Genomic DNA, 26,173 nt, shown 5'->3' with positions numbered 1-26,173 from the left:
GGGGAAGGCAGCCGGCGCTCGCCCCCTGCCGGCCGGGAGTGGGAAGAGCCGCTTGCCCGCTCCGCGGAGCACGGTGCCGCAGAGCCCACTCCGCGGGGCGCCGTGCGGACACAACAGCAGTTGCAACAGGATTTGATGGAATGAAATTGGCGCTGGTCAGCTGTGGATCGGGCTTCGAACTGACTTTTGTATTTCAGGAAATACTAGCAAAGTTTATAAGATGAGAAAGAGTGGAAGAAACAGAATTTGAGGATGCTAACAAAATCCTTCTTTCCATACACATATGCTAACAAAAACCAAAAGCCTTGATAAAGCTCTAGAGTTTGTTCTGAAGTAAAAGGACAAACACACGGACCCCCACGCTCTTACCCCCGTTGCCTGAAGATGTTGCCTGAACTCATCCATCGTTGTGTTTGAGATGCTCATGTCCCTGAACATTCCTTCCAGTTTAGACGTGAACTGACATCCACATTCAGTCTAAAATACACAAAATAACTTGTTGGGCCAGCACTATGAAAACAGAGCTTCTGATATGTGAACTGCAAGACTAGGAGTTAGTTTATAAATCTCATTAAAATGACATTTCTGTGCAATTGGTTACTTGGATTCCCATTCACATTACCTTCAGAACTTAAAGTTCCATTTTTCGTGTAAGGATCTAACCCTACACATATCAAAACTTGCTTCCCTTCTCTTTTCTCCATTATTGTATTTTTGATTTAGCTTCCTATATCATCTTAAAAAAAAAAAACTAACAAACAAAAACTGTGAAAGCTTATCAGACCAAGGCATACACTTTCACCTGCTTTTTTTAGCATGGTACTGTAAAGGGAAATAAAAACCTTCACTTGTATCAGAAAAAGACCCTGTTGTCCTAAGAGTATGTAATTTTAAAGGCTTACTGCAGATTACCAAGTGAGACCGCTAGACCTTTTGAGAATCAGGGGCAAAACTGAGGATCAGCAAGGTTTGGTTTTAGGATCAAATCAGTCAGGTTCAGAAGTTCCCTAGCCATTTACCATGCCATTGCTGCATTAGAACTTGCTTCAAGGACTGTTCATCTTTAGCGTTTACTTTCTTCTCCACCTCTTGGCCTATTTAATCAGTAAATTGAACCAGCTAAGGAAAAATATGTATCAGACACTGATACGAAGATTTATTTTTCTTCCAATCTGCCTCAAACTACTTAATCAAAAAGGAATTGAGCATTATCATCAGTCTGCAGATGGAGGCAACTAAAAGACAACAATGCATGCAATAAAAAAATTCTACTGTGATTAATAGAAAACATAGGATAAAAGGCAGTCTTGTCTTCAGATCCAGTCATTAGGTAACAGCAGTTGTCCTCTTCTTTGGAAAGTCTTAACAAATTTTGAAAAAAAAAATAATTTTGTTTTCTAGATTACTCTCATCACACATGCTTTCCAGTGTTTCTTTACTTTTATTTCCACAAAAATTATTCAGAAAAGCCTTTCATATTTTCTGTTGGGCCTTTAAAATCAAATATGTATTTAACAGCAATCATGATGTATGTTATCTATATGTCTTATGTAAAAACAGAATAAGTCATATTTATGAAAAAAAATAAGTAAAAGGTATGCAGATACTGTCTTACCTTTAATTTAGAAATCATATTTTTCTCAGAGTCATCTGAAACACTCTTGTTTGTGAGAAGTCTTCTTGCCAAGTGCTGCTTATAATAGCGTTCAAAAACATCTTTCTCTTGCATAAACCTAAATAAAACCATTGCCTTGTCCAATATAGTTTCTACTTCTTGTTCTGTTAGCTGTAAAAGAAATAATTTGCTGGTTTCAGCCTGCCGGCACAAGTGTCTTATACAACCTAAATACTTGAAGTAATTCACAGTAAGCATATGGTCTAACAGTAGCCTATAAAGAAGCCAACAAAACTGGTCCAACGTGTGAATGATAGAGCCAAAAGATCAGTGCACACACTCAATAGAGCAGAGAAAGAAACAGATCTAAAATGGAAGGAAAAGCAATTGTGAGGGAGAAGGGAGACGATGGATGGGTAGAAAGGCTGGATTAGTATAGTAAAAGTTCCTGGATAAGTCTTTAAGTATTTCTAAAAAAACCACAGATGGAAACCGGTATTAGGAGTATGAAAAGTTAATTTGTAGTAAAAGCCTTTAAGACTCACTTTGCAAAGCCTGTCTAGTGCCACAACAAATAATATTATTACTTATTTCATTAATAAATAGAATTTACTATTTGATTCCCAAAGCATAAGATGCACGCAATAATATTCAGTTTTATTCAGTGCCACTAGAGCCTCAGCTGAACCATCTTGCCTAGTTCCAGGTGCTGTACCTCAAAAAATTTCATGAAAGAAGCTATGAGGTAAGACTGAAGGAAACAGTTGCATTTAAGCTAGAAGAGACAGATGTGGTAATAGTCCTCTGATATGTAAAAGCAGTAGAAAGAAGACAAACTGTTTCCCCTACCCAAGTGAGTTAATTTTCAAAAAACATTAGATATTGAGAATAACTGCCAAACTATAAATATATTTAAGGTTTTGAAGGAAGGGAGTTGCAGAATCTGCTAAAATCTAATTGTTTTTTGAGGGTGTATCTGCCAGAAGTAATCCAGTTATACCGCTTCACAGATGGGGGACAAGCCACACAATATCTTGACATCTCCTTGTGCCTTATATTTCTGTATTTATATCTGAAGTGTTACGAGCTCAGATGTGCTACACATACTTTTTTTTTAAGGCAGTATTGTCATTTATCTTACTATAAAAGTAATTCTTAGAAAAGTAGCTTAGTTTAATTTCATCCAAGTTGACACAGCCAAGAGTATGATCTTTTAATTTAATCTATACTTACTCCCTTGACTCCCTTCTTCAGCTTATCATCAATAAATAATGAGAGGTACTCTGGAGACCTAGAGTTGAGGTTGAGGAAGTACTCAAAGTCACCCGCAATAGTCTGTTTGAAGAGTCGATCATTATTGAAAGATTCTTGAAGAAAGCGGTCAAACCTACTCTTCAAATCCAGTAAACCCTTTTAAAAAAGAAGAGCACAAAAACTTTCACTGATTTGAAGTTGTAAGGTATAAAACAGTAGTAATAGATGAAGTTGTAGAGAAGACCACGTCTACAGTCAGAGATTCTGCAAAGCTCTTCATGTTTGGCATTGTTAGAAAGTACCTGAAATTTCATTTCCATTTTTAAATATCTATAGCTGCCATAAATCTCTCATAGAAGCAATTTTCAGATAAACTGGCTAAAATATTGGTGTCAAATACTGGTGCAGTTTGCTGTAATAGGTTACTCAGAGATTAAGAAAATTTTTTAATCACTGTTGTTAAACAGGATGATTTACTGTATTTTAAAACCCACAACATAAAGGAGGTATTTGTTGTACTTGTTAAGCCTTTTCTATTTCAAATAACGTTGACAAAATCACTATCATATATAGAGGATACAGGAAAGATAAGACTAAGCACCCATTACTGCATCCCTACAGCTAATAAGCAAGTTTGAGGCAAAACCACACTGCAACAACGAGCCTAATCTTGTTAGGTTTTTTTCCCCTTCTGGTTTCAGTCCAGGGACATGTTCTGCATTATTTAGTCACATGTTTCTTACTGATCTTTAAGAGTCACTGTGAACATATGGAAGTTAGAAACAAGCAATAGCTTTCCAGTTATTACAGTGTGAAGTTCACAGGCCTGAACTGAACCACTTCCTCTGAGCTAATCATCAGATTCTTAACGTCATTTTTAGGGTTTGTACCGTCTTCACCCAGAGTTAAAACAACAGAGTGCAGAAGCAGGAAGCATCTTAAAAATCACCTGATCACCTTGCTAAGTATATATGATACACACAGGGTTTAGATATAACTAAGACAGCGTTCAGGGATGGGGGCGAGGGGAGAGGCAGGGAGAAAATTTCACTTGAGAGTTAAATTTATCATGGATAATGACTGCCCACAAAAGCTGTTCAGGTTAAATGATCTTAAAGTCCTTGGTTTCTTATATTATTTCTACGTGGTTACTTAAAGAAGCCATTCAAGAATTACTCAAAGAGGTAATGTTTCTTAGGAACTCACCATCTCACTTAAAGGAATGGTCTTTAGACAGGCTAATTAATGCATATTAGAAATTTTAAATTCAAAGTAAATCCCACTATCTCTCTCTTTACTAAGGTTAGCTTATGTCTCCTCCCCAGGAGCACATCATCTGAACAACCTGGTGTTAAACAGGAGAAACTGTTAGTACCTTAAATTACAGCAGCATTTATCATCCCTTCAAATTATTATAAGAAGTTTTAAACCTAATCCCCTGGCATTGCTTTTGCAATCATCTCACCAATTATGCTCAGGGTTTGGTGATGTCATGTTGCAGAAGCAGTGCTGGGCTATGAAGAAGTCTTTTTCTTGATGGTATAATGTAGCTTCTTTGTCTTCTTACTGCTATGTAAGTCCTTGAAAGATGTAGATGAACATGGCTGAGATGAGAAGAGTGAGGTGGTTTCCCAATTCACAGGTATTTTTCTCATCTTCCATTGTGTCAATGGAAGTGGAAGATAAACGTGTTTGGGCGTTTAGCTGTAATCAAGTATCAGTCTCTTCCCTAGGACATCTCCATGAGATGGCTGGGGTACACACTGATGTGCTGAGGATGAGCTCTGCCAAAGCACATGCAGTACAGCTCTAAGTCTTCTTCAGCTTCATTATGCTATTTGCTTTTGCAGCAGGAAACATCGATAGCACCTTTATAATTAAGTTTTTAAAGCTTTCTCAGTTAAATTTTTTATGATATGCCTTTGGGTCCATCAGGATTTAGAAGGAGTGAAAATTACTTCAAAGTAATCCAGAAACTTATTTACCACATTTGCCCCCTTCCTTTTTTCTTAAATCATACCACCACAAAAAAAACCCAAACATAACAGCCCTTAATCATTAAACCTAATATATTTCAAAAGGCATTCTCTCTTCTTTTTAACAATCCTTGGAGAGGTGATTCTTGTCCAAACTTGGTCAGAAGTTTGGTTCAGCATTTCCAGAAAATTAATAATCCAATCAAAAATGTTTTTATACTCAAATGGCTTCTTATAATAATAACCAGTTCTAGCAAAGTTGTTAATTTAAAACAAAACACCGGAGATGAGACATACAGCATTAAATGTTTCTCTTAGCCACCAGACACAAGGACTTCAACTACACATTTCTGAACACCCCTCCCCCAAAACACCTAACATTTAATGAATACACATTTTCACATTAAGTATAAAAATTCTTCCAGCTACAAAAGCATTTCCTTAAAGTTCAATGAACTCTGAAAAACTTAAATGCAAATTTAAAGCATCTTCTCAGAGACAATGGGAGAGAAAAGATTACAAACACTTCTGAAGCATATTTTGTGATCTTGATAAATTAATGGTACACATCACTTCTTAGTGAGAGATGGAGAACAAGAAAGAACACTTACATCTTTTAACATGCAGAAGTGTTCTGTTTCTCAGGGATACCGAGAATGAAGCAAGTAATTTGTTATGATTTATAACACATTCACCTCTCATAGTTAATCTTGCCATAGTTAATCTTACTGTCATGTGATTTTTGTCTCAGTAAACATTGATAGCTAACATTACATAAAATTAAACATAGTAGACACTTATAAAGCTATTTGCCAGCAGACATACAACTCACTCTGGAGGCAAGTATCATTCAGGACAACCCAAAAAGTTCCCAGCAGTTAGATAATTAGCCTGAATATGTTGTTTAATAAAAGCAGCTACAAACAGCACAAAAACTGAGGATGTACTTTCCAAGCAACTTGGGTAAAAGCAGAGTTCTAAACATGTCTGAAAATTGAGAAAATGTACATTTTAAAGAGAATTATAAGTATAGCTTAATAATAATATTCATAATGATCATACTAATAGTCCCTTTTGAATCGATATTAAGGTTTACCTTCTCAATCATGTAGTTAACTGTTACTCTGGGGAGTGTGGGAAAGAGAAAAAAAGGAAGTTAAATATTTTAACTACCTGAATGTAGTCAACTGGATTCTTTCCTTCTCCCTCTTCAGAAACTAGTGCTTTGCCTTGCTCTCTCAAGTATGAGCTCATGCACTCACACATTGTCTTCAGACCATTTGGCACACGGCTAAACAACTTGTACATGCAAGCAAGATCTGGAAAGAAGAATGAGATATTATGCAGAGCACCCTCTGTCTGTTATTCTTCTGTAACTCATTCAGTTCATAGCAAAAGACGACAGTAAGAGTCCAGGCACTTGAGCCACAAAAAGCATCCCGTAACAACTCAGGCACTAGGATTTTCTGATGTCCCCTTTCCTTTACCCGACAAGCAGCTGATCGCAGCAGCCACAAAATTAAAAACAAAGATTGTATTCAATTATTCTAGGTTGGCTATAGCATGGATTCTGGCATTGCTGATCCCCAGGCCAGCAAAAATTGATGCTTGCACTGAAGGATGGCGCACTTAAAGCTTCAGGAAGACTATTTTTTTTTTTTCCCCAGTTTTTTTTAATCAATTTTTCCAGTGGTATTTAAGAATGTAGCTTCCAAGATTATCATCCCAAAAAATCAAATACAGTATTAAAAGTTATAAGAAAAATCTAAGTTAAAGTAAATAGGACAAGACTAGGAGATGCTTGTTTCTGTATGAAAAGCAAAAGCTGGTAAAGACAAATATGAATTAAATTCTAAAAGTCAGACATATAATTTTACACTACTTTGTTTCATCTAAAATCACGAGAAGTGACTTAGCTTAAACATGGCTTTCTAAAAGAGAAATCCATCCTTGTACATTTATGTGAAATTTTATCTTCACAATGCAGCAAGTATTCCCTCTCTAGTATTTAACAAAATCAAACCAAGGCCTATAAAAGTTTAACTAATTCCTGTATCTCATGAATACCCTTCAATATCCTTGTACCCTCAGCGTGAAGGCTATCTTCACTGGATATTAAAGAAAAAACGTTAAGTATAGTATCATCACTTTCCTTTTCAATACAGTAATTCTCTTTTCTTACAGCTAAGAAATTTACTCACTTCATCACTCTATCACCTAGTAACTGTCAAGCTGCTTTAATGAACAAAGGCCATTAATGTAAGTGGCAAGTCTGTTCCTCATTCTCAGAGCTTCAATGCGGGCACTAAATAAAGATACTACAATCACTCTCTTCATTACATTGCTTTAGAAACTTAGGTTCTTATTTCTTTCCATAGTAACTTTCATTCAGTCATTCTGTCCCACATTAATCTCTATTACGGAAAACCAAATCAAGCCAAGCTCTTCTTTTTCAACCACTTTGATAAGCTGTTTCTTATCCTTTAAAAACAGCCAACTTTTTTTCTGCAAAGCATCTCTCTTCACAAGAATTGGTCCTGCAATACTTCTATTAAGTCAGTCATTTACACTAGCACTTTTAAAGTAACTGCCTGTTATTTAAAAAGTGACGATGCATTTTGACAGCTACATACTAGAGGAATTAAATTAATAAAATGGCTCATGGAAAACAGGTAACAAAGACCACCACAACAGATTTGTATTTTTCTTAGGACATACTTGGCTTACCAAAAAAAAGTACCTGTATATGGTACTAAATAGAAACAAGTTATACATATGGGCTCTGTTTTAAGAGCCCTCTAAAAGTCTCTGAAGTAATAGTCTCAGATGTTTGCAAAACAGAGCCACCAAAGTGTTTTTACAACTACACAGGAACACAAATATTAAGCTTGACTTATCCAAAGTTTAAAAACAGTAAGCAGTATCATAAGCACTTCTGTCTCCCATACAATGCAGTCTTACCTTCTGTCTTCCCATTTTTCAGCATATGAACTAGCCCAGAGTTCTCCATTTCCACTATAGTTTTCATATGCTTGGAAATAAGCTCCCTCTCAACAACTTTCACAATTGGTTCTTCTGTTGATTTATCCAGACAATGCATCACCCGTTCTATTTCTTCATTAATTCTAGCTTCTACTTTCTTTATATATACAGAAGCACTGTTTTCAGCTAAAAATTTCTGACTTTCCATCTGTGATTAACACAAATTAATACTTTAGACTTCTTTTTAAAAGGGGAAAAAGGAAATGTACTTGTTATTTCAGATCAGCATTTATACGCAAGTTCAAATCAAACACGGCATATCCAACAAATGAGATCATTATACCCCCAAGACTTACTTACATGTTTAACACAAAATAAAGGTTTTATTACATTGTGTTACATACGTAAGGGGGTACATGCAATATGAACATAGTATTTTTCATACTGAAACAACCTAAGCCAACCTAGTTTCCAGTAACCAACTATAGTTTTAGCCACAGGCCCAAAGAAACCAGAAGGATGAGAAGAGGCAAAAATCCCTTGCGAATACCAGTTTATGGCATATTTGAGAGTTGTGAGAATCAACAGTTCTCACTATTCTCATTAGTGACAATGCTGAGGACATTACTTCACGTCAAACTGTTTTTACATAGTAGTCAGGATAGTCTTTTGGAGGAAAGATTTTTTTTTTTTTGAGGCAGAGCCAAGAGATAAAACTTAAATGAAAGTAATTATTTTTCTTAATTTTATGTAGCAACAATAAAAAACAGAATGCAATGACTTTTAAAAGGCTGTGCAACATAAGCTTCTGATTTTCAAAAAAGTTTGGAGATCAGAGGATATGACAGTCAATCCTGCTAAGATTTGGGAGACTAACAAATTATCTTATCTAGATATCTTTTAGCATACTTTTACAATTTCCATCAATAGATGAGCATGATTACACACAGCAACCACTCAAGTGTTTTTTTTTCCTGAAACTATCTCCCAAATAAACTCAGGAAATATTTAAAACATGTTATTCAGTGGTTGGTCAACAACTGGATAGCCAGTTGGATACAATTAATTCCTTGACTCTGTTCACTTCATTACAAATATAACTCACAAATGTAGAAACCATGAAGGAAACAAAGCTTCCTCAAAGGCAGTTTGACAAGTAGTCTCCCCTCTCCAATCACAGCTTGAAACAGTTTGAACCTCTCATGCTATGGGTATTTCAAAAAGACTGTGGCTGCAACGCAGGGATCCACTAAGTTTCATGAAATAGCCCAAAACAGGCACAAGATTAGCATGATCATTACTTTACAGGCTATCAGTCCCTATCTCTCAAAACTACATTCAAGTTGTTGTTTTTTTTTTTTTTTTACAGAATTCAAGGTAATTCTGTAAAATTTGTGTTACTTTTTCTGCAAAGTTAGTAAAATTTCATTTAATGGAGATGGACATACTCAAAGAAGTAGCAATTACTTAGAGTACCATCAATTCTCACAATTCCAAGCAGTTATAACAACATTCCAAATATGACTACAACATTGCTGTACCTGAAAAAATTCTGCAGACATCTCCAAAAACGGAGCCTCAAAGTCTTCTTCATAGACTGACCTTCCTTCAAGACCTAGAATCATTAACATCTGGCAAGCATTTCTTATTGCGCCTCTGCCAAAAAGTAAGTTAACAACTTGAGAAATCTACATGCTTGTAAGACAGAGTACATAGCAGAATAACAACTTAGAACACAATATCAACTTAAATAAAATACAGTAAAAGCAAGTCCATCCGAAATCTGTTTGGTACATGACAGGTTTTCAAGAAGATTACAAGACCAAGATTGTTTGTTTCTGCTCTAGATTAGGAGCTGACAATGTTTATTAATTGTTTTAAATACGGTAATAGGGAAGCAGTCTCAAGTTCTTCTAACTCGGAAAACTATAAAGACTGTATTTCAACATACAAGAACAAAAAATACTACTTCTAAGAAAAGTGAAAACTGCACATGTAGGTTGGAATTGAGCAATTTAGAATAACTGCACAGATAGAAGTTGCTGTACAAAGGTTGGGCTTTCTGGTTGGTTGGGTTTTTCCATAAAAAACCCAAACAACAAAAAGAACCCCAAACCCAATGAAAACATATCAGCAAGTCAAGCATTTGGCTAGGCACAGAAACACATCAATAAAATGTGAAAACAAAAGAACCGCATCCAGGAAAAAATTCCACTTTCTGGCAGTAGGGGACAATATACAGCTGCTGCCAGGGAGTATTTTTCTCTTCATAAATTGTGTGTTGGACAATCTCAGTCACAGAACTGCAGCCAAAGTATCATGGAGTTTACATATCTCCACACCCAACAGCTGCTCTGAAACTGGAGAAACACAAGAAAGCTTTCGAATTTGAAGTTACTTCAGTTGCAGTATCTGCAGTGTACCCAGGTACAAGAAAATTAAACAACCTCTCAGTACAGAGGAAATACAGGGTAGCAAGAGGCAGAAAATTGTCAAAACTCCACTTTATAACCAAATGCTCTGGCACAAGGCAGTAATAGAGATTTAACAAAAAATTTAATAAAAAACACAAGACAAATGTAAAAAAATATATTAATGAGCTTCCTCATTTGCCATTATGCTAACCCTTAAAGAAAAAAGAAATATGTTATTCTGGATTATGGAAAAGTTTTACTTGTGATCAGAAATGCAGCCTTAAGTAATGATGTATTTGTGCGTGTTCTTGAGTCACTCAAAAATTGACAGGTATTATTTACAACAAGGCAGTCACTTACAAACATCTTACCTGTCTACAACTTCTCCTTTCCTTTCTCTTGCAATCATATCCAGCAGAGTTTGCCGCAGGTGATCCCTAATACAACCATAGCGTACAACTTGATCTCGAAAAATAATCAAGCCCAAATTGTAGACATTCTCCACATTATTTTGTTGCACATACACACGGTCCTACAATGAAGGCATACACAGCAAGATGATTTTAAATTCAGTATACCCATGCTATTCAAAATTGCAAGAAATCGGTCGTATTTGCACTGTACAGAAACAATCAAATTAATCTTCTCTACTTTCTTCATAGATTATGAATACCCTCAAAATTCAAAACCAGTCCCATTTTCCAAAACTTCATTTACATAGTCGTGCTTAAGAGTGTAAGCACAGCATTTATGACTAAAGCATGCCAGAACAAATGTACAGCCTTGCCACTTTTTAGTTTGGGAGTAGGGAAATCTCCAAACACTGACAAAATTCATGGTACAATCTGAGAGAGATTTTACTTATCTACTCAATCCCACTCAATCCACCCCTTCTTGTTCTTTAAGAAAAATTAATTCATTTTTCCCCATCTCCCAGGTACCCTCCTACTCCTCATCCTAGGCAGACAGTTTCCCCTTAACATTGACAGAAATTTCTTGAAATAGCATTGTTATGTGAACAGAAGAAAAAGTAAAGCCAAAATGAGAATAGTTACAATCAAAACATTTATGGATTGGTACTGCAAAATTGTATGTAAGGACTTCTGTGGAATCCTTTCCCCCCAAATAATTCACTTTCATTTGACTTGAGCAAATACCTTGAAACCTTTTTATGTTTCATTAAAATCACAGATACACATACATGCCTGAAAGAAAAAGGGGAAGAGAAGAAAGAATAATTTTTATGCTTCAATATAGGTTTAAGTTCTATCTCCCTACATAACCTCAGTCTATAGGAAGGATCAAGCTCCCCAACTATCCACCAGCCCTATACTACCTATATTTACAAATCAAGGCTGATCCTCCCAACAGTATTCTAAGTCCATATAGCCAAACACCGTCATACAGATTTGACTGAGACACTGCTGAGCAGACACCCGGAGGTTCTTACTGCTAACCACAGAAATGCTCAAAAAATTTGTCTCCCTTTTTCTATTCCCCTCTCTCAACTTATCAACTCTCTAGAAAAGGAAGACTATTAATAAAAGTTACTAGCAGACAGAAAATGAGTGTATTCACTTCATATGCAGTACTGCTGTACCGGGTAAGGCCATTTAAAAAAACATTAAGAATAGAAAAATTGTCAGTTTTTACAAATTATTTCTGAGATGAGCAATGATTATTTTTTAAATTTCTGTCAGAACATAATCCATTCCTCTAATGTTATAGTTTGGGTAATTACTAAAAATAGTGCTTTACTACCAATTTAAGCCTCAGGATGATGATAGTAGAAAAAGTTAAGTTTTGCACCCACTCACAAAGCTGATTGTGATAAGGTTTTCTGAGAATTTACATAGCTATAACAAAATAAAAAAATAATCAAATTCTATAAAGGATGAAGGTCAGTGTTTGAGTATAAAGATTAGCTTCTCCACTGGTTTAATCAATTATCTTAAGTGCTTTGCCACACTCAGAATTGAAATGTAAAGTTACTCAAACACCTAGAAAACTAAACTATAAAAAACCCCCATGCTTCAGACTATAGGAAAGAAGACTACAAAATTATAAGTTTATATAAAATCCGCAATTAGAAAGAATCAGTAGGCACAGACACCACAACCTTTAGTATTTTAGCAAATGAATTTACATGGCAAAATTTTTCATATACTAATTATATGCCAAATTGCCACTAGGTGACCAGAGGAAACCGAAACACCGGGGTCCACGACTCATGAATGATTTCCCACTTATTCCCTTCAGACACGCAGCACTTAATTTAAATGAAAAACCAAGATGGGAACAGGTCAGATATGCCTACTCTGTGGATCATGAAGCAAGCTCAGTTCTGCCTCAAAAGTTTACTAATTGGTCTCATGAAGTCTGTTTAGCAACACATGGTGGTCTAGATCTTTGGACTGTATCACTTTTTTTGTTCTGTTACGTAGGAACAGGCTTCTTTATTTCACTCCCTAATTTACACACTTGCATGAAGAATAGAAGTAATGTGATACTAAATTAAGACAAGCTTAAAATACACTTTCAAAGATATGAAAGATAAAATTAAAAAGTAGTGTCTAATATACTATATAACTGGAGGGGAAGAGAATATATATAGTTATTTCCAAAAAATATTTAGGCCTCTGAAGCACAGGCAGCAGGGTATCAAAATGGATTAAAGCCATGGTCATGACTCATCTGCGTGGCTTCTGTTGGGGCAATGCTGAACACTACCATTAGGAAATGAAATAATAACTGCACTAGAAACCCTTCTCAATGAACAGCAATGCCTCTTTAGTAAGCCAGACCACTCTACAATACCCAAATTACAGTAGCAGCATTAATGTTTCTGATACTGCTGATTTGCTTACCCTTGGTACCCGATCCCTTTCACTGTTTACTGGAAGCTCTCCCAACTTAAAGAAAATAATGTTGGAGAGAAGAAGCCCCGTTTGGGAACAGGTTTGACTGACAAGGCTACATGCTACTGAACAGCAATCACTTCCCACGGGGAGAAGCAGCAGGTGCTTGAAAGGTAAGAGCAACTCTCAGGAGACAAAGGTGGAGTTTCAGACAGCAATTATCCATCAACTACAATGCTGCTTAAACTGCAGAATAATTCTGATCTCAACTAAAGCAAGTTACCTACTATAAAATATCACCAGCCACATTTTGCCCATCTCCACATGGATGCACTACCTGGATGATGTAGCCTTCAGACACCGTTGTGTGTATATATATAGCAAGTGTCTTTGATCCTAGTTCTGAAAATAAAAACAACACTTCTCCCTACTACCTCGTGCGTAAGCCATGAACAATGACAGTCATATGCCCCGAGGCCAAAACTCACACTGCTGATCTGTCAGTGCTGGCCTAAATCAAGACACCAGCTTCGTGCACCACACAGATGAGAAGGGAATGCTCTGCCCTCTGCAAGACACACAGCAGCATTTGCAAGAGTAATTGTTCACTTCTGACAGTGTTTAACTGGCACTACCATATACCTATAATGCAGCCAGGGGTGTGACTGCTGCGCTTGCATACTTGAAATGGCTTTAAATTTAGCAAGTACAAGTAGTGAAGAAGCGACACCACAGAATGCAGCTTAGCCCAGTTTCCAAAAGACGTTCCAAGAATGCTCACACTTACATAACTTGAAGAGAAGGCCCAACCACTGCACCTCCACCGCTACGGTTACATACAGTAGCTAAACAAAAACTATTGTAGGGAAGCTTACCTACACTGCAGGCATAAGAGACTGAATTTCAGATATGACCAAATGCATTATATCACTACTTGAACATGACTTGACTTAGTGAAGACGCTACTTAGGACATGACTTCACTGCTTCAGTGCCTCACTGCTTGTTGCAGACAGCACCGTGAATTTACGGAGTATCGCATCTATTCTGGCACTGATTACTGTAGCCTGAACATGTAAAATAAAAGGAGGAGAGCTAGTGCACATATACTACAAAATACAGTGGAACTACGTAAACTTGAAATTCAATTGTGGAAACTGGAGTATCTTAAGAAGTTACATTTGCCTTTCTTGTGCAATTCCAGGTTGCAAACCACCCAGAACTACATTATACAACAGACATGAAACCAAGCAGACTTTTACCAGACAGCACCACGACACAAGAGACAAGATAATGCACTTTTTAAAAATGCAACTATAAGGCAAGCTTTACAGAGTGTCTTGTGGAAGAGGTTCTGCACATAAAATGAAATCCTGCCATAAACCTCAAACAGCACACATCCTAATGACTAAGTATCATAACAGTGTGCAAACCCCATTGCACAAAATATATACCTTTATAAAAAAAATCTATTTTAATTAATTTTTATTTTAGAAGTGGCAAAATTAAACAGAGGAAAGAGATTAAGGTAGGTTGGAGACATGGTGGTTTTTGCTTAGATCATATGGGAGCCAAAGGGTGAAAATAAGCTGGAAAGCAAACGTGGCATTAAAACATATATAGTTCAGTTTAAGATGTACAATCATTTTGATGAAGCAAGAATTCAAGAGGATGTTAAATGTTTTACTTTCACTGACATCAGACTGTGGCTCGTTGGGTACCAATACCCATCAGTTTCAGGAAATGTACGTAAGTAATTGGGATGGTCTACAAAATAAGGAGGAGGAGAACTGAGTTATCCTTTATTTATAAACAAATTATAATTGTATATACTTCTCCTGGTGGAACACAAGCATATCAATTAACAATGCCTGGTGACCGAATTTATACAGTGTTTGGTTTTTTAAAGATAAAATATTTTTATGTAAGTTATATTAGCTATGCTTGAATAACAAGGTAAAAACAACTTCTAAATAAGCATATTATCATAAAACTACATTTCATTCAGACTCAACATCGTAAAAGAACACATCAATCCTTATTTTATAAAGTTCTTGAAAACTGTTTTTTTGAAGAGCAGTCAGGTCTCATCTTCAATAGATGTCCCTCCCATTTATAATTTTATGGTACTGTCAGCTTTTTTAAGCTTTTTGAATGAACACATACTTAAGAATAAATGTTGCCTGCCCTTAGTCTCTTTCCAACAAAGAGAACTATGTTTGACTCAACAGGACACCCCAGTGACAAAGGTGAAACTGAAAATCTTTGAGACTAGCCCCATTTTAAATGATCGCTTATGCTTTAAATTTATAATCAAAGCATATTATTTCCTAGTGACAATTTGTCTTATGCTGCTCCAATTCAAAGAAGGGAGTCTGCTCATTGTATCAGCTCCTTGCATTAGATAGTTCTACCTAATAAAGATTAAATTTATAATCATATAAACCATGTTACGTTATATATGTTTAACAGACATCTGTGCCACTAAAGTTTAACAAGTTTATAAAAGCATTTTGAAAGAAAAATTGTTATTTTTTTACTATTATACTATAGAAGTATTTTATTGTAGATGCATCTTTTCTGTTTCTTTGGGTCTCATTTTGGTACAAGAAAAAAGCCTATGGAAGGCAAATAATTGGTCAAGTGGAGGCCTCAACTGAACACCCACTTGCAGTAACTGGGAACTGTCAAACAGCACATGAAAGACTATACATTCCAGAGGTATTCAAGTTTATTTATTATTCTGTTCTGAATTTAAAATACAACCCAATGAAGTCGAATTTGTACTTGTAGGAATGCTGAAGGTCTCCATCTTCTGAAGTTTTGGTGGAAAAGAGAGGGCTGGCTGGCTGTTGAAACAGCACCTGCAAGCTTCAAACAGAAGTCAAGGCATTGCTCTCCTGAGCACAAAAAATACTTAAGAAACAGCTCTCATCTCCTGCCAAAAGTGTTAACTGAAGCATGTAACCCTTCCTCAAAGAGGGAACTACTTGGTCCTCAATACACAGGTCAATATGCTAAAATGGGAACTGCTGATAAACCAGCTTTCTCTGACACTGTTTGAAGGATCAAAGATTTATTGAATTTAAGAAAAGCAGAATACATTGCATTATCCACTCTGACCACCTATGTATCGTGGAGCATCCAGCACCTCCTGTACTGAAATAACACATAGCATTTGGCTAAAACACAACAGCTGCTCCTCTAGAAAGCTCTGGATTCCATCTTCTAACATCTCTGAAAATTCACCACTGGCTTTGGAGATTATTCTAATTGTTAACTATTCTTGAATTTGCCCAGATGCAGCCAGCAGCAATTGATTTGTATTTGTCCTTCACAAACAGATGAGATTCCAGGATTTCCTGTAGTGAAGATAGTACATCTTCAAAATAATCTCTCAATCTTCCTCTTGGCAAGGTAAGATACATAGATCATCAAGTATCACTGAAGGCTTTTTCTCCAGTCCTCTATCTTTACCTATGGGGTCTTCTCCCAACAAAACCCAAAAAACCTCACAACACAAAAGCCAGTAAATCCATTTTAAAAAATAATAAAAAATTAAGCTAGCTATGTGACTACAGTAACTAGTACAAATTCTTTAACTTTTAATAGCTTAGTAACCAAGTAGGATTTCTTCACAGCTAATACAAACAGGCTCAATTTAATTGCATGATATCTTTAACAGCTACAAGATATTAACTCCAGTTGTTCAGCAGATAGAGTACAATCTCGGTTAATCGTTTTTTTTTGACACACACCCCCCTGCCCCCAGCAACCAAAGCCCAAGAGCTACCATTATCTATCCTTCACTGTCTAATACTGCATAAAATACTATCTTCATTACGGTATTTTGGAAAAAAAAAACCCCCACAAAAAACACAGTCTCTCAACACATACTACTTTTCCTTCTCAAGTTAAAGCCTTTGGCTAGAAGCCATGCAAAAATACACTCGCCTGCATCTTCAGAGCATGCCCACCATTCTGGTATTTTAAACATATACCAACTACCTAAAGCATAGACACAAAAATGTAAGGCTTCTTCAAAAAAGACTTTTTCCGTTAGCTATCAGCTAAGGAATGCTTTTCTTTTAAAATTACAACCATGCAACCAAAGATCATATTGTCATTTATGTCCACTGCTTAATCTTGTTCCCGAGCTCTGTGTGAGCAGCAAAAGAATCAAATCTAATTTAACATTCAAGGACAGAGACCAAGCAAAGTTATCCTCTCAAGTTTAAAGAGCAGCAGCCACACTGGAGGTTTGAGGATCCTTTACACCATCATGCTTTCCACAGTAAGAAACCACCACTATGTGAACTAAAACATGCAAGCAACATCTATAACCTGCCAGCATGGGTCTGACTCGCTTATTTTTTAAATATTGCAAAATTCAACCATTTTTTCAGATGCATTTTTCAAGTGATAGAGAGAACCTGAAAGAAGAATCCAATTATAATTTGCCACACACCTGTAATATTGGTCTTGTATGCACGTAGGGAGTTCAAACAAGGAACAGTCATCTTGGGAAGAAGACTGGTAAGCATGCCTTTCAGACCCCCTCCAGCTCATTTGTTTACATTTATCAAAAGACAACTTACTGCATGAAGTTAAGTGTGTGAAAAAGCAGAATACCCACCATATACATCAGAATGTCTCTAATCATCACCATCGCCGTTTGATGATCATTCCATGCTTGGTTTAATGTTTGCAGAAAGTTGTTATTCAAGGAGTTTAACACATCTTCTCGCACCTGAAGCAAAAAAAAAACCTGTTGTCATAAATGCAAGTCACTTTGTCCTGCATCGTTTAAATCTTATCAAGCTTTGCTTAAAAAAAATTCTTGCTCTTCTGTGAACTTGAACATTACAAACTAGTTCTTGCTTTTCCTGGGTGCTGACCATCCTTACCTTGTATTTCACTTCTGTGGAAAAATGACTTCCCACAAGTAAGAAAAATCAGGTTAAAAACAAGCGCAAAAAACACCAAACATGGACATTACATTTCAAAGGAATACCTGAAATCTCAAATGTTAAGTGGTTTGTTTTTTTGTTTTTTTTTTGTTTGTTTGTTTGTTTTGGTTTTTTTTTTTTTTTACAACTCTCTCCTCAAAGGTTTACACTCCTATGCTATAGTGTTTCAATTAATGCTAACTTTACTATTCACAAGTAATTTCAGAATATTGGGTAGTACCGGTAAATGTTACAAATGGGAACAAATACAGGTGGAAAATTTGCCATGATGACATTTAGAAAGACATGCTGAGATAAAAGTTACAACAAACAACAGTTCTGAAAGGAAACAATCACTTGGTAAAGACCAAACTCTTATACTAATAGTCTGTAATCGCCAACAATAAGCCTCTGGAGAACAAAAGAAAGTCATCATTATTACGAATGTATTTGCTAGTTGATTCATTTGCCCCATCAATGTCAGGCTTTATTTCTTTTTGACACTACTACTCCTTAACAACAAAAAAGAACATCCAGTTTCATATTTTGATTTTCATGCAGTAGGCATGTACTACAGTGCTCAAGCTTTGAACTCATGTAAAAGAAACCTGAGGAAATGTAAAAAAATTTTTCCAGAGTTAACAAAATGTGTGAATTGACTTTTGACATAACATGCAGAATACATTTTGCCCTCTGTTGTAACTGAACAGAATGTATTTTTACATTTATAGTTTTGCATTTATACTTGTGTGATAGTATAAATTTGAGAATTTCAGTATGGAGAATTCAAACAGGAAAACAAACCACACATGACAACCAGCCACAAGCAGCTCCACGATCGGATGCAACCACCTGACAGACTTTATTCTGTCATTGAAGTTTTATGAAGTTATTAGGCAAAACAGCAAAACAAAACATTGTCTGCCACACTACTATATATACTCCATAAACTTAGATAAGCAAACCAGAAACATAGCATGGCATATCATATGAACACAACGGTCTCTTCTCGAGAAGCTGTGGAAAATTATCCCCATAATATTCACCTTATTATTGAATCTAGGTAATGTAGGTATGCTTGCAGGTTGTTCAAAGCTTTATAAAAATCTTCAAATACCTACTCCCCACATCTTAGCAAGGCTTCCTCTCCTTGCTTTTGGAAAACATGATACGCAGTTACGAAAGTCACAACCAGCACTACTTAGCTGCCTTACTCTTTCTGATACTGATTTACCCTTTAGTCTCCCAGTGCGTGCCCTGTTGTCATCCAATCTATGTAGTTTTTAGCTAAAATGTAAAGATGCATTAAAAACTTCACCAGCCATACTTACAAGAGTATGCAGAATCTCCCAGAACAAGAGAAAGAAACATGACATGGTTGCTTTCCTTTCACTTTAGTCAATATGGAAAAACATCGGAAAATGTTGATCACCCATACTAGTAAAATTTACCAAAGCAAAACTAAAAGCATGATTAGTTTACAAGCACAGATAACCAGGGTAGGGATTGATCCATTTTACCCAAGTGTGTAAGAGGCCATCACAGAACTCTTCAAGGATCAAAGTTTGGGGTTTTTTTGTTTTGGTTTTTTTTTTTTTTTTTTTTGAAAACACAGTGGCAGCATGCCTTTATAATTACACACATCCATCACAATAACCCTACTAGGCCAGCCAGAGCCAAATCGCCTACCAACTGGTAGCAAAAGGGGGTGCTTGCCCCCAGATCGCAATGACAATTTGCTTCCAAGCAGACATGGGAACACTCAGATCCGTGGCACCTCTGCCTCATACAGTATGCCATGTGCCTTTCTGGAAAGGTGTTTTACATCCAGGAATGGGTGCTGTACAACAAAACTACTCGAAGAGCCTCCCTGTAAATCTTCTCTATGACCTTCTCCTAGCTTTATTTTAAGCTGCAGACAGGTATGGGGAGTTCTTTTAGTTGCTACAAAACCCAACCAAATTATTGCTTACTACAGCTGCCTAGTTAATAAGCATTGAACACATTCCTTGTATGGGCCATGAATACAGTGATATTACAGGAAAACTACTATAATGCTGCTGTGGTTTAACCCAGTAGCTAGTTTGGGTCAGCTGTCCTGGCTGAGTCCCCTCCCAACTCCCCATGCACCCCCCACCTTCTCACTGGCAGGCCAAAGCACAGGAAGCTGAAAAGTCCTTGACTGCTTAGCAACAACTAAAAACATCAGTGTGTTATCAACATTTTTTTCATCCTAAGTCCAAAACACAGCACTGTATCAGCTATCAGGAAGAAAATTAACTCTATCCCAGTGGAAACCAGGACAAATGCATAAAACATCTTAGCCATGCAAAGGTAGCAGAATCAAACCACTTTGGTAGAATAAACGACTTGTACTGAAAAAACCCTGGATATCCACACTCTTCTATAGAGATGGCAGGCCTTCAGAGAAAAAGCTGCTACTGTTCCAAAGCCTTAAGAAGATTTCAATTTCAAAAGGTAGACTGTTACTTTCAATGACCTGAGTTTGTAGTGATTTCTACGACAATCTTTGCAGTTAGTTAGCCGGCATATCCATCTTAAATAGGACTGTCCATATACAGTCTCAAAAATAAATTAGCAGCTTCATAATCTACGTAAGGTCTTCTCGTATTTGCAAGGATGCAATCTTGTATAGAACTTCAGGCTCAATTGTATCTTATACTGGATATAGCTCTTAAGGAAATATAGCAGCCTCCCCTGCCAATCTCTTAAGAATAGTTTGTTGGCACAAGCTTTCAATACCTTTAAGTAACTCTCTATCAAGTGTACACAAAGTAGACTTATGGCCTAGTATTTTCTCTCTTGCAGTGCCTGGCCTGACACAGCAGCACTAATAGATCAATTATGTAATTTCCACTACTCTAAGGACAGCCAGAACCTTATGCGGGGAACAGCAGTATAAAACAACACTTTCTGAACGGAGGCCTCAAGGTCTCAGAACTCCTATTACAGAGTTTCCTCATCTTCTACAGAAGTCCAAGTAGTCCAAAAGACAGTATTCTAAAATCTTATGAGTTCCAACTAAGTTAACAGATTAACTATGACTTTAACAGAAGTGTCTGTTCACCCCTGCAGCTGCTATCCTTTTGCTGAAAGAAAAAACACACTGAAGAATACTGATGATTTTGCATTGCAATTACCTTTTGGCAATTCTGTCAGATCCTTTTGCCACTCCGTATAATTGCAGACTTGCACAAGATCATCTTAAATCATCACTAAGGAAAGGTAAAGGCAGGTAACACTTCATCCATCGTCAGTCAGACTTACAGTACACCCTGATACTCACAAATTAATTTGTCTCCTACACAACTCATGTCATTCCTCCCTATTTCAGAGATGTTATGGAAATATCAAACTCCCTGTAGGAGATTCCTACCTTCTCTCTGTGACACCACGACAGCAAATTTTAGAGCTTGCCAAGGATCCTAGACATACCTTTATATGCCCCAGACACGCTTCCTTCAGCCCAAACCTTCTGCACCAGCACTCCATACAATTCCTTCTGCACTTAACAACACTGCCAGTAACTGGCCCTGTGCCCCCCTTACTGAAAGCTTTCTTGCATGTCAGCTTTTATTATTATTCTGAAATAGCATGCACCATTGCTACCGAACTCCACCAGCTGTATCAGCAAAGACCACTATGTTGTAAGTCATTCTTGTATGCCAGTGACAGAGCGCAACAGAAATGTTTGGTAAAAATGAAGAAATATCCCAAGCATCTCTTCTTTTTCAGCAATGCTCTAGTATCTCCCCAAACGAGCACATTTCAGCCCATTTAAGTTTAGGACAGTCCTTTAAATCTCGATCTCTGACATACATTACACAAAAACCAACAAAACTGTATTGCGCTTGGCCAACAAATCAATCAATTCCTTTGTCACACACACACAATTTACAGAATGTATATGATACATTGACATGTCATGGGTTTAGATTTCACTACACTATGAAGTGTTCATAAAAGTGAAGGGAACTTTAAAAATATTATCCTGAAAACTTTTTAACTTACAGGGTTTTTTTATTCTAAAACAAATAATGTTGCTTATCATCAAATGGTTTAGAGAGCTGTAAACTATGATTTGAGTGTTTGTTTTTTAAAAACACTTCTACAACATTTGTGTGAAGAAGTAACAGACTAGGATCAAGAAGTGCGAAGGAAGAGCATCCACTTCAAGCTAAAAGATTGCTGAAGGACAAGAAAAGGAGAAATCAATGAAGAACCAGATGCACAAGAATGAAATGCATGAATTAAGATGAAAGGTTTCAGTACTTTTTAGTCAAGGGTATTTTTAATTTTAATTATACATGTGCTATACTTTAATAATGATGTCAATACACAAAGACAAGTTTTAGCATGTCCTTACCCTGTAGTAAAAACAAGGTAGTTCAAGACAGCTGACTCCTGTCAACGATGTAGAGTAAGCTACCTGGCTTACTACTGGTTTCATCAAGCAGCCAGAACCTGGTGACTGGAACTACAAGCCATTAGGGTCTGCAAGTTCAAAACCAAGCATACTTTATAGTAACTTGCTTACATGTTTGTATCTTGTATTGATCATGTCTGTACCTATCATTTTATGTGTAATTAAGCAGGCTGTAAAGACAATACTTTTTTTGTTGAGAAGTTAAATAATTTTCTTCTCTAATATGTTTGGCTTCTAATAAAAATGCTGAGAAAGCACAACTTCAATCTAGCAATTAACTAAGCCTAAAGCATAAATATATCTCTTAACTGTGCCACACAAAAAAAAAAACCCAACTTTCACTTACCAAACTCGAAAACTATTTGTAAAAACATCTGAACAAATACATTGCCTCTACCTCGTCTCTTCATCTATTTTTAATTAACCAGCATGACTGGAATACTACAGGAATGTAACTTTTTTTTGTAGAAAGACAAACAGCAGATGTGGGAAGCAAATGGCAATTCTGTTTCAAGGATTCTAGCAATTGAGAATTTGGTTTTGGCTCTTCAGAAGCACTGTCTGAACCGAGTGTAGTCCTTTACTAAATTAATTTCATTTTGATAAAAGTTAACAGATTTCATGAACAACATTTCAACGGGCAAAATCCCCCTCTTTAAATACTAGCATCCACCATTTATACCCTGAGTAGAAGCTGACAAAGACTTGTGACAAAAGCATTTATGTTAATTAGCTACTTAAGAGTTTAACAGAGAACTGCTCTTGGAAAGACACTGAAAACACAAGATTCCCCTAAAATTTCTGTTACATAAAGTGTGAGGTCTAACAAAACCTTCTTTTACCTATCTTACAAGTACTAACGGCACCATCATGAGATGCTGTTATAGAACTCATCCTATTCTTAATAAACAATGCATTATTTTTTTCCAGACTTCCATCTATAACTGCCTCAACATAACATGCTTAAGCAAACCACCAGAAAGGACAAGGAATAGATTTGAGCCCACAAAAGTTTTCTTTATTGTACAGAACTTTTTTTTTTTTTTTTTTTTACTGGGATTATTTAGTGTTTAGGAGGGCATCATCAGACATTTGAATAATTTAGCCTTTAACTTTACAGCACTTAACTGCTAAAACTCAGTAGTTAGCCTTTTGGTTTAAAAAAACCCAGCACTTTGGTCATTTCTATGTTACCCATACACATAGATACAACTTGATTAATCATGTTAAAGATCACAATACTAGATCATTGGAGAATTTTTTTTTAAGCATCAGATACAATAGCAATAAGTATCAGAAAGGTGTTTCTCTACACTGGTATCTGTGCAACCTTCTCAGCCAGTGCAGGGACAGTACAAACTCACAGGATATTCTGCTCTTTCATCAGTTTGCCACCATCAGTACTTCAGAAAAATTAATTTTGCATCTAGATAATTTTTAATATGCAGAAAAGCTGGGAACAAAGATAAGAAGCTTTCCTCAAATTAAACCACGATAAACTCAAGCCTAGAAAGAATAAAAGTTTAGTGTCATGATTATTATTAAGTATGACTGTAAACATAGGCATGTACAAGCACAAGGCACAAAAAGCCTCAAGCCATTTGCCACATTTTATATGAATAGTACAGATTATAAGTGCACAGATTATGAAAACAGAAGTGTTTGAGAGTCACAGATGTGCTACAATTATAGAATAGACCCATAAATTATTTAGCCACTTCATATGGTGTGTTTCCTCTTGTGCAAACACTAAAAAAGACCCAGAAAGCAGTCCCACGCCCAAATACAGGCTGGGCAGCGAATGGATTGAGAGCAGCCCTGAGAAGGAGGACATGGGGGTGCTGGTTGAAGAGAAGCTCAACATGACCTGGCAATGTGCACTTGCAGCCCAGAAAGACAACCGTATCCTGGGCTGCATCAAAAGAAGCACGACCAGCAGGTCGAGGGTAGCGATTGTCCTGCTCTCTGCTCTTGTGAGACCCCACCTGGAGTACTGCGTTCAGCTCTGGGGCCCCCAACGTAAGGACGACATGGACCTGTTGGAGCAAGTCCAGAGGAGTGCCACGAAGATGACTGGAGGGCTGGAGCACCCCTCCTATGAAGACAGGCTGAGAGAGTTTATTGCAGCCTTCCAGTAACCAAAGGGGGCCTACAAGAAAGCCGTAGAGGGACTTTTTACAAGGGGTAATGGCTTTAAACTCAAGGAGGGTAAATTTACATTAGATATAAGAAAGAAATTCTTTGCTATGAGGATGGTGAGGCACTGGAACAGGTTGCCCGGAGAAGTTGTGGATGCCCAATCCCTGGAAGATTGTGAAAGAGCCCTTTCCTCAGATGATATATCTTCAGAAACAAGAAGTTTCTGCATATCATTTTGACCGAATTACATGGTTTTAAAAAGGCTGAAATGACAGAATGCAGACTACTCAGGACTTTTGTTGTTGCTGAGCTGATGTTTTTGCACATTGCCTACCGCCTCTTTAAATAGCATAATCCTAGCAAAACTCTCTCATTAACTCGTGAATTAGTTCATTAGCCCATAACAAACAGGTTCTTACATTGGCATTTATTTTGTTCCACAGATAAAAAATGACTGGAAAATAAACCAAAATTTGTTCTGAGAAAGTCACAAAATGCCACCAAAAGGCCACAAACCTTCTTTAAAAATTCCCAGCTCTCAACAGTTATGCTTCAGCCAAAGTTGTTTCCTGTTATACACTTGCAAATACTTCCTATGGTTCACTCTCCATCAGTAACTTAGAACAAACAGTATCTGGAACATGAAGTCATTTAAGCTGGATATTAGCTCTACACTACCATTTTTGTGGTTAGCGATACAATTTTACCACAAGGCAACATAATAACATAATAAAGTTAGTTTTTTATCATTTAAATAACTATTCAGATTTCTTTCACATAAGATGCTTCAATCTTAATTCATAAAATGACATACCTTATTTATTAGATGCTCAGTGACAACTTCTCTTAGTCCAGTGTAGAGTTTTTCGCCATGTTTATGCAACACCATTGTATATGCATTCCTATACAGCTCCTCAAAACTGAGACCACTATTGTTCTTACGCTGGATCTCTTGGATTGCATTTTTTAGGAGATCCCAAATGCTGTTCACATATTTCTCATCCATAGTCATCTGCAAAAATAAAACAATAATGTAAGATCATTACATAAAGTTATCTTTAGAAGTTGTAACAGTAGCAGTAATTGCTTCCGCCACATTTTGTTGATTCCATTATCACAAGGTTTCTCAAACTTTATCAAAACAGTATTTATGAAACTAGTAAGGAATTCAAGAAATAGTTATGAAAATTATAATTTGTACAAGTTTAATGCTTTCCTCCTTCAGAGCTGCAAATCCAGAGAACCCAACTCCAGAGCCTGTGCAGGTGGAAAGGCAGGTAATCGTCGACATGAGTCTCTTCCCTACTCTTCCTCCACAGTGCTAACAATGATTATCAGTCAGCTTTCCTCCCATACTAACGTGCTAATTGACACCTCATAAATCATACTGCAACACTGATCTGCTTAACCAGAGCCCAAATCAACTTCTACAATAAAAGATAATAACGTCTGACAGTTAGCAAACTTAGTTCGTCATCTGCTTGAGCTAAGTATTCTTTATTTACAGCAATGTACTAATGGCCAAAGCATTACATGCCTA

General features: G+C 36.7%; 1 protein-coding gene across 1 annotated transcript; it reads right to left on the bottom strand.

The window, feature by feature from the left end:
• Positions 1–355: 355 nt before the first annotated feature.
• On the bottom strand, positions 356–25,650 carry CUL3 (cullin 3; the record flags this gene model as incomplete). The annotated part of the gene is made up of 9 exons (XM_010293527.1): positions 25,448–25,650; positions 17,735–17,848; positions 10,613–10,773; positions 9,369–9,483; positions 7,807–8,035; positions 6,019–6,164; positions 2,849–3,025; positions 1,616–1,786; positions 356–477 (listed from the first exon to the last, which is right to left on the bottom strand). Coding segments are annotated over exons 1-9 (1,433 nt in total), but the record flags the coding sequence as incomplete, so codon positions are not given.
• Between the last annotated feature and the right edge of the window lie 523 nt (positions 25,651–26,173).

This window comes from Phaethon lepturus, unplaced genomic scaffold (genome assembly GCF_000687285.1).
Source record: "Phaethon lepturus isolate BGI_N335 unplaced genomic scaffold, ASM68728v1 scaffold18218, whole genome shotgun sequence".
NCBI lineage: Eukaryota > Metazoa > Chordata > Aves > Phaethontiformes > Phaethontidae > Phaethon > Phaethon lepturus.
Note: the sequence above shows the minus strand (reverse complement) of the source record. Positions and strands in the feature narration are given on the sequence as shown.